Genomic DNA, 9,883 nt, shown 5'->3' with positions numbered 1-9,883 from the left:
CCCAGGGACAACTTGGAAGAGTATTTAAAATATAACAGAGATATAAAGAAACAGCAAGACTCGAGTAAGTGTGATGGAGAGGACTGGGCGGGGTAAGGGACTGAAGGGGACGGTTTTCGGGGTCAGTAGCCAGGCTCTGTCATGCTGGTGATCTTGGCTTCTTCACTCCTCTGTAGACATGCGAGTGCAGTTGCTGAAGCACACAAAACATGACATCGTGACCTCGCTTAGCTTGTTACCAAAAACTCAGCATGATCTTTGCTCTTTCTGGGTGGACCTGTGTTTCCACTCGGTGAGTACCTCTGTAGGTCAGACACAGAAATCTGGAGGGAGGGAGGGAGGATCCTGAGCTCATAGCTCATACTGTCTTCCCTTTATCAGGAAATGATGCTCTGTTTTTCTGTCAACGGACTGTTCAAGGAAGGTGAGTATCTGTAGAATTCCCTTTCTAGATCCGCTGTGCTTCCTCCACTAGATAGGCACCACCGAGCAGTTGTCCAGTTTCTCTCATTCTGTACCCTTCCTTTCCTCCTCCATGTTCTACTGCCCACAAACCATCCTAATCTGACTTTGTCCATGCCTTTCTACCAAATTGCTAACAGGTAAGGAACCCAGACCATGGGGCTTGTGGCTTCTCATTTCAACTCAGTATTCTGTAGATTTGGGCCAGTTTCATAACATCTCCAGTTCTCTGTTTGTAAAATGTGACTAATTAAACTCATCTATGTGACAAATGTGAAAAAGACCAATTGAACACTGGAAGGGATTTATCCCAGGCTTCAAAATGTTGTAAGACACACATCAAATGGGAATGAAGTATTACCCTTCTTGCCCTCCCCATTCATGCCATATCCTCCTGACTCTAGGCCAAGAACTGACTAGTTCTGACCCCTACAGTATAAGACCCCGAATTGAGAATGCTGTTTGAGTATGTAAGTAAAGCGCTAATCTAAGAAAACACTGTTTCTTGTCCTTGAAGTGGAAGGAAAATGTCAAGGCTGCATCCGTGCCTTCACCAGGATCTTCATTGCTATCCCCTGCAGCGATTCAAGGTCTGTGCTGTGCTGCTTCTGGAAATTCCTGCACCTCCCCAAAGCCAGCAGTGTGGCAATGCGATAGTGCGGTTCGCAGGGTGTTTTCAATATTCTATTTTCTAGAAGGCCAACAGATAGATAGATCCAACAGTGAAGCTTTGTGTTTGAGAGTGTGGACTTTGGGATCAGAATTCTAGGTTCTTTCCTGATAGGATATTTACATGTTGTGTCATTGGCCAAGACAATGGGGTTTATCTCTGATTCAGGGTCTTCCTTTGTTGTACAGGGTAAATACATTGGGGTAAAATTCGAAACTCTAGTCAAGTTGCTCTTTAAAAGGTTGAACTTTATATGGGATGGGTAGACAGAGCCAAACAAGGATGTTGGGAGCCAGGAACAGATGGAATGCAGAAACAGTATGGTTAGTATTTGGCGGTTAATACAGGATTGCCATTGATAATGTAAGCTTATCTGTTTCTTTCCTTGTCTTACTGTCCATTTTTTCCTTCAGAATTTGCATCATGAACGATGAGTTGATTGTGAGGAATGCCAGTCCCAAAGAGATACAAAAGGCCTTCACATCGTCGCCTGCACCCGACACTTCTCTCAAGCCTTTACTCTCTGCAGAGCAGCAGGAAATGGTGAAGTCTTTCTCTGTGCAATCTGGAATGAAACTTGATTGGTCTCAGAAGTGAGTATGGGGTTTGCACAGAAATGGGCTGAGAGATCAAGTGAATAATGGTACTGTGCAGACAATTTGAAAAATAATTACAATATTTACTTCTCTTCCCAAAGTGAGTTTAGGATGTACATCCTAATTTATACTGATATTTTATACTGATATTTGAAAAGGATTTTGAAACACCACAACATCTGTGTTGCATATAGAAAAACATAAGGAATGCAATAAGAAACTACTAGAAGTGAAAAAATTCAAAATGTTTTAGGATATAAGATTAATAATGCAATAATTTGTATGTCCGTGTATTAATATTAAAGGTACCAAAACTACATTAAGAAAACAGTTTCATTTATACAAGCATAAAGAGGAACAAGTACTCAAAAACTCTAAGGGGGAGCAGGGAAGTCTAACAGATAAACAAAGTCTTCCCACTGATATCTACTCACACAAACATGCTGAACAGTATTCCAGCACCAATTGACTGGGTTACGAACTTATCAGGTGGAAAACCATCATGTCCGCCTTTACTATAACAAAATGATGAAAAGAAGCATCATATAAGACAGGAATAAAAAGCCCATGTGTCTTCATTACTGTTCTATTGCTATAAAAAATACTATGATCAAGGAAACTCTTATAAAAGAAAGCATATAATTGGGGTCTTGATTACAATTTTAGAGGATTATTCCATGATGATCATATAGCAGAAAGCTGACAGGCATCGGCCTGGAGTAGTAGCTGAGAGCTTTATATCTTGATTTGTAGGTTACAGAGAGACTTTTGAAGCTCAGACTTCCTCCCAGATGGCCACACCTCCTAACCCTTCTCAAATAATTCCACTTCCAGGGTGACTAAGCTTTAAAATATATAAGTGTACGGAAGCCATTTACACTCAAACCCCATACCATGTCATATATGCCGTCCATAGGACTACTCATTTGAGCAAGAGTTCAGAACTGAGATTTGAAAACAAGTACCAGTCCTTCCTCAGTAAAACTGAGTGCTTGTTAGAGCCCCACACCCCATACCCCTTAACACCATGTAAATGCCTCATGACTGAACAAAGGGAACTGTATTAGTACAGAAGTAAAAAAGACAACTACCATCACCTCTCCTCCATTGTGCAGTAATCATTATAGGATAACTTCCAGATACAAAAAAAAAAAATTAACACTTGCTTCAAGTAAGCTAAATAATCATAAAGTCAGAAATATTTCAATACTCTTAAGAGAAACTCGACAAATGCTTGGTTTTTGATCATATTTTGCATCTGTTTGTGAGAGTCTTCAGTAAACTTTAACATGTGATAGATGGCAAGAATTTGAGGATACAGCATTCAGAACAGTTAGTAAACATGAAAAATAGAGCTGGGGCAAATAGTGAAGAATGGAGAAAGTTATGGGAACTTTGAGAGAGTACTAAACAGCAGATTTTTTGAGTTATTGGTGTTCAGAAAGGCATTTTCTCTGCTGACAAAGGAGTGGGAATCTTATAAATAATAATGGGAAACTTCCTAAGCCTGAAGGAAGGTATGAATATACAGACACATGAAGATTAAGGCTCACTATCCTAGTTTGTTTTCCTACTGTTGTGATAAATGCCATTTTCAAAAGTAGTTTAGGGAGGAGATGGCTTGTTTGGCTTACACATTAGTCAGTCATCATGGAAATACAGAGCAGTAACGTGAAGGTTGTGACCCAATCAGAGACTGTAGAGAAATGCTGCTTACTGCTTTGCTCTCTGCTTAGCCTGATTTCTTGTATAACCCTGGCCCACCCACACAGGGATTGGATTGCCCTTACTGGGCTAACCCTTGCTCCATCTATTAATATCAAGAAAATGCCACCTAAACATATCTATAGGCCAATCTGTGTAAGCGGTTCCCAAATTGGGGTTTCTTTTTCCAAGGTGTGTCTAGTTCACAAGTCAGCTTAATGATCATAGTCACAGAACTGAATTGAACAGTTCTGTCCTGAGATAACTTAGAATGAATCTGTCCAAGTTATACGATAGATTCTTGTGAACTAGACAAACCTTGGAAGAAGAAACCCCAGATATGGAATTGGTGACAGGCCAAAGTAATGACACTACCGAAGTCCAACTTGTTACCACTTTTTTTTTCATCTTTATTAACTTGAGTATTTCTTATTTACATTTCGATTGTTATTCCTTTTCCTGGTTTCCGGGCCAACATCCCCCTAGCACCTCTCCCTCCCCTTCTCTATGGGTGTTCCCCTCCCCATCCTCCCCCCCATTGCCGCCCTCCCCCCATAGTCTAGTTCACTGGGGGTTCAGTCTTAGCAGGACCCAGGGCTTCCCCTTCCACTGGTGCTCTTACTAGGATATTCATTGCTACCTATGGGGTCAGAGTCCAGGGTCAGTCCATGTATAGTCTTTAGGTAGTGGCTTAGTCCCTGGAAGCTCTGGTTGCTTGACATTGTTGTACTTTTGGGGTCTCGAGCCCCTTCAAGCTCTTCCAGTAACATTCTTTAAACAGGAACTTAGGTGAGGAGAGGTTACTCACAGCATAACTGACTTATACAGTGGCATGGCCAAAACCTATGCGAGCATAGATGACAGTTCACAAAAGCAGGAAAGCTAAAGTGCATTCCACAATCTGTAAGCAGCTCAAGAGGCTGAAGAGCTTCTAGGCAGCTTAGCTCATCTCTTCTTCCCGGCTACTTGGCTGGTCTGAGTGACTTCTAGGCAGCTCAGCTTGTCTCAGAGTGCCTCTTAGCAGTCCTTAGTGCTTATGTAGGCTTGAGGAGGAAGGGTCCAGGTGAATCTGGTCAGTTTCTGTGATGTTCTGAAGCTACTGAATTGTTTATGTTTCACATTAAAATAATTTTAGTTTTTGAGATTATAATTACACCATTTACCCCATCCCGTTCTTCTTCCCTTCAAACCCTCTCACTTTTGCCCCTTTGCTCTCTTTCAAATTCATGGCCCTCTCTCTCTCTCTCTCTCTCTCTCTCTCTCTCTCTCTCTCTCTCTCTTTCCCTGTGTGTGTGTGTGTGTGTGTGTGTGTGTGTCTATGCATTCCTAAATACATCAATATAACCTACTCATTCTGTATGTTCCTTGAATGTTTATTTTCCCAGGTCTGATTATTTTTCCCTTTCTCACCATTTCCTAGTTGCCTGCATATAACGCTAAGGGATCATTGCAGAAGTGGAGGCAGAAAGATTTTAAGAGCCAACAGAAATGGTAGTTTGCTGTACGAGATTGTGTCTTTTAGGGATGTCCGAAACTACACCTATCTCACCATCATGACTGACCGCCTAAACATGAGCTAAACAAGGACAACAACAATAGACTTGTTAACATGGACTTGGGCAGGAGGGAAGTGCAGAAGGTGATCACAAGATCACCTTCTCTTATACTATCCCGTCATTTTGCTTCCTTTTTAACATTCTGTGTCTTAATGATCCTCTGCCCAAAGTAGAAGATTTTAGTCTAATAGGAAACTACGATGCAACATTTTCTGTGCAGTGTAGCCCCATTCCCTGTGGTTTTAATATGTTTTAACTTACAAATTTAAAATTAGGGACTGGAGATCGGCTCAGCATTTAAGAGCACTTGTATTTTGAAGTCCTCACCCAGAGGACATAGGCTTGGTTCATAGTTACTTCGCAAGCGTCTGTAACTGTGATCCAGGGAATGAGATGCTTTCTTCTGTCCGTCTCAGGTACCAGGAATGCACACAGTATACATGCGTGCAGGCAGGCAAACACACATACACGTAGAATAATCAGTATAAAAATTTTAAAAACAGAATTTTAAATTATATCTTTAGTTTCAAGTAACTGAGTTGTACATGATTTTTCCCCTCGCATCCTTACTTTTCATTAATTTCCCACCTTTATTTCCCCCAGCCCTCTATCCCAGCCCCATTTAGGCCTTTTCATAGCCAGCATTCTCTTCTACTTTCAAATCCCTGTCATATCTCTCCCACTTTGTGTCCCTTGTTCTCTATGGGCATTCAAAATTAAGTACAGAAATGTAAGTTCAAATGTAGGAAAGAAAATGGACAGAGTTGGTCTTTCTGGGCCTGTGTCACATCAGTCTAACATGCCTAACTTCCATTGTGGATAGGTTCCATGTTTGCATTGTCAGTACATGGACCCATCCAGGTTGATTCCGTTTCCCAGCTATTTTGAATAGAGCTGCGATGAGCATGGATGCACAGGCATCTCTATTGCATGGTATGAAGTTCTTTGATAATATGCTTAGGGGCAATATAGCAGGGACATAAGGAATTTACATTTTTAATTTTGTGAAAAATGTCCGCACTGATTCCATTGTTTCTACACCAGTCTACAATCCCACAAAAAGGTAATAGAAGTTCCCTTTCCCTACAACCTCACCAGTCATCACTTGACATTTTTTGGTAATGATTAATTTGCGTGGGGTGAAATAGAACCTCAAATTAATTTTAATTTGCATTTCCAGGATGGCTAATGGTATTGAAACAGTTTTAAAAGTATTCATTAATCATTAACATTTCTTTTTTTCTTTCTTTTTTATGAATCATTTTATTCATTTACCTTTCAAATGATATGCCCCTTCCTAGTTACCCCCCCACCAATCCCCATCCGATTCCCCCCCTTTGCCTCTATGAGGGTGCTCCTCTACCCATTCACTCACTCCCACCTCACCCCTCTAGCATCCTCCTACACTGGGGTATCAAGCTTCCCTCCCCTCCCATTGATGTCAGATAAGGCCATCCTCTGCCACATATGTATCTGGAGCCATGGATCCCTCCCTGTGTACTCTTTGGTTGGTGGTTTAGTCCCTGGGAGCCTAGGGGATTCTGGTTGGGAGACATTGCTGTTCTTCCTATGAGACTGCAAACCCCTTCAGCTCCTACAGTTCTTGCCCTAACTTCTCCATTGTGGTCCCCGTGCTAAGTCTGATGTTTGGCTCTGTGCATCAGCATCTCTATTTGTCATGCTCTGGCAGAGCCTCTCAGAGGACAGCCAAACCAGGCTCATATCAGCATGCACTTCTTGGCATCAGTAATAGTTTCTGTGTTTGGTGTCTGCAGATGACATGGATCCCTAGGTGGGGCAGTCTCTGGATGGCCTTTCCTTTAGTCTCTGCTCCACTCTTTGTCCCTGCATTTCCTCTTGACAGGAGCAATTCTGGATTAATATTTTTGAGATGTCTGGGTGGCCCCATCCCTCAACTGGGGGCTATCTACTGGAGATGGTCTCTACAGGTTGTATCTCCCCTTTGTTGGTTATTTCAGCTAGAACCACTGCCAATGGCTCCTGGGAGCCTCTGACTTCCCTGGAGTCTGGGACTTTCTAGTGGCTATCCCAGTTCTCCTTCCTCTCTTCTACATGTTTCTATTCAATTCCCTTATCTTCTATACTTCTCTCCTGTCCCTTCCAGTATCTTTTCCTGGCCCTTTTTTTCTTCCCTCCCCCTCCTCTCCCTCCCAAATCACTCCCTCCCTCTAGTTCTTGTGATTATTTTGTTCCCTGTTCTATGTAGGATTGAAGATTTCTTATTTTGAGAACTTTCTAATCTGTCCCAAAGCATTTTTTTACTGGGATTGGGTTGTTTCCTTGATGTCCAGGGTTTTTATTTTTGTTTTGTTTTGTATTAGTATATTTTTGATACTAATCCTCTGTCAGATATATATATAGCTGACAAATATTTCCTCCTTTTTTTGGGGCTGCCTCTCTACTCAATTGAGTTTCCTTTCTCTACAGAAACTTTTAATCTTACAGAGTTCCATTTGTTAATTGTTGGTTGAGCTGCTTGGAGTCCCATTCAGAAAGTTCTTACTTATACCTGTATCCTGTAGTGTGCTCGGACTTTTTTCTCTGGAAGTTTGATGATTTCAGGTTATCTATTGATGTCCTTCATCCATTTGGAGTTTTGCATGTGTGTGTGTGTGTGTGTGTGTGTGTGTGTGTGTGTGTGAGAGAGAGAGAGAGAGAGAGAGAGAGAGAGAGAGAGAGAGAGAGAGAGAGAGAGAGAGAGCAGAGAAAAGATGAATATGGTTTCATTCTCCTATAAGTCAATACCCAGTTTTTCTGGATTTTAACCATTTGTTGAAGAAAACTTTCTTTTCTCCATCTGTATTGTTTACCTCTAGCAAACATCAGGTGGCTAGTTGCATGGAGTTCAATCTGGGCCTCTCCTATTCTATTGATCCATTTCTTCATGTCTATCTTTGTGCCAGTCTCCTGATGTTTATATTATAATGTTTTTGGTTTTTTTTTTTTACTATAACTTGAAGTCAAGTATGGTAATGCCTCCAGCATTATTCTTCTTGCTCAGAATTGCTTTGGCTATACAGAGGATTTTGTATTTTCATATAAAATTGGATTGCTTTTCTTGTTTCTGTGAAGAATCGAGTTGCAAGTTTTATTGAGATTGTATTGAATTGATAGATCATTTTGTAGAATACATATTTCACAATACTCTTTTCTCTGATTCGTAAGTATAGGTCTTTCTACCTTCTAGTTTCTTTCACTGTTTTTTCTATGGTGTTTTTAAGTTTTCATTTTACATGTATTTCACTTCTTGGTTAGGTACATTCCAAGTTATTTTTGAGTCTGTTGTTAATAGAATTATTCCCATAATTCTTTCTCAGTCTGACATTGATATGTTAGAAGGCTAAGAATTTTGAAAGAATGTTGGTTTGGTACCTGGCCTCTTTGCTGAAAGTATTTGTTAATTCTAAGAATTTTTCATGGTTGAATCATTAGTGTGTTCCCTTAGATATAGAATCATACCATGTACAAATAAGGAGTCCCATTTCCACTTTCTTTCCCTAGTTACATCCCCTTACCTCTTTCTCTTACAGCTCTAGGTAAGACTTCAAGACCTGTGTTCAAAAGAGGTGGAAAGAGTAAACACCCTTGTCTTAGCCCACTGATCTTAGTACCTTGAGCTTTTCACTGCTTAGAATAATGTTGTCTCTAAGGTTATTATTTAAAGCTTCTTCTGTGTTGATATATGGTCCCTTACTTTCTACTCTGTTTAGGGCATTTTTCAGGAAGCAGTGTGGGATTCCATCGAAGGTGCTTTCTGTATCTATTTAGCTGATCGTGTTCTTTCTGTCACCCAGGTGCCTTGAAGATAACGAATGGGACTACACCAAAGCGGGTGAGGCCTTCACTGCCCTCCAGGTGAGCTCTGAGAATCTAATAGGTAAAACAGGGGTGTTTCTATGCTTTCAGCAAGACTAGGGATCAAATTCAGGTCTCTTCTGACATTGACATTTTAACTCTTTCCCTGCAGAATGAGGGCAAAATCCCAAAGGAATTCTTCAAATAAAGGATACTAAGGACATCGTGTGGATATAGTATTCCTCCTCGTCCACATTATTTCTTTCTATGGCTTTTTCCACTCCTGAGAATAGAGGCCTGGCTGGCCAAAAAGCAAAATTTACATGTAAACCAAGTAACAGAACCTCCCTCTCCACAGGGGCATTTTTTTCTCTGTTTCTCTCTGAAGTTGTTATTTCATAATAAAGAATTGCTTTACTTTGCTCATTATGTCCTGAAGTGCTTTTCTCCTGCCTCAGCCAAGAGCCAGAGTTGTCAGGACCAACAGGACCTTTGTTTCCAAACTTCTACCACTTTAACCTCTGGCTGGCCCTAAACAGATTCATAAGGTTTGCTTTAGTGGAAACATTGTGACTAAATCCCCAGGCAAAGAGCTCATGCTTTCTGCCTAAGGTTCTGGAAGGAGCTGTACAAAAAGTGTTATAAAAAAAAAAAACATTAGACCCGGCTGGAGATTGGGAGTGCCAGCCTGTCTGGAAGCTTTGCTCATAGGGAAGATGCAGGGTGCTCTATCACTAGGTTTTACAGAAGGGCGTTCAGACACTGGTTGTCACTACCAAACAATAGAGCACGCAATCTTTCTGTTTGGACAGTTCTGTGGGACCTTTCACAAAGAGAGGCAATTAGAAATTACCATTTCTAAGCAAGTGTTAAAAATGAGAAATCTACAAAATTTGTTTCCTGTCTCATGGATTTCCTCCATTTTTGTAATGCTTGTACTAGACAATAAATAGTCAAATAAATTCAACTAATAGTGATACAGAGTTTTCCAGTTATAGGCCCCGAAATTGTGACATGCAGGCCTACAAGTTAACAAGTTACACTTAGACTGCATGGTGTTTGGTATAACTGCCTGCTAC

The 9,883-nt window shown here is 40.8% G+C and overlaps 1 protein-coding gene across 2 annotated transcripts in view; it reads left to right on the top strand.

Annotated features, from left to right (window-relative positions):
* Nxf2 (nuclear RNA export factor 2) overlaps positions 1–9,230 on the top strand; it is a 21,155-nt gene extending 11,925 nt beyond the window's left edge. For both annotated transcript variants that reach the window (XM_002730283.7, XM_017602353.3), the window contains exons 16-22: positions 6–64; positions 177–292; positions 382–424; positions 980–1,052; positions 1,546–1,725; positions 8,804–8,864; positions 8,977–9,230. In XM_002730283.7, the coding sequence (XP_002730329.2) occupies positions 6–64; positions 177–292; positions 382–424; positions 980–1,052; positions 1,546–1,725; positions 8,804–8,864; positions 8,977–9,012 (568 nt within the window). In that variant the 3' untranslated portion in view covers positions 9,013–9,230. The remainder of the gene's footprint in view (positions 1–5; positions 65–176; positions 293–381; positions 425–979; positions 1,053–1,545; positions 1,726–8,803; positions 8,865–8,976) is intronic.
* Positions 9,231–9,883: the final 653 nt, after the last annotated feature.

This window comes from Rattus norvegicus, chromosome X (assembly GCF_036323735.1).
Source record: "Rattus norvegicus strain BN/NHsdMcwi chromosome X, GRCr8, whole genome shotgun sequence".
Lineage (NCBI taxonomy): Eukaryota > Metazoa > Chordata > Mammalia > Rodentia > Muridae > Rattus > Rattus norvegicus.
Note: the sequence above shows the minus strand (reverse complement) of the source record. Positions and strands in the feature narration are given on the sequence as shown.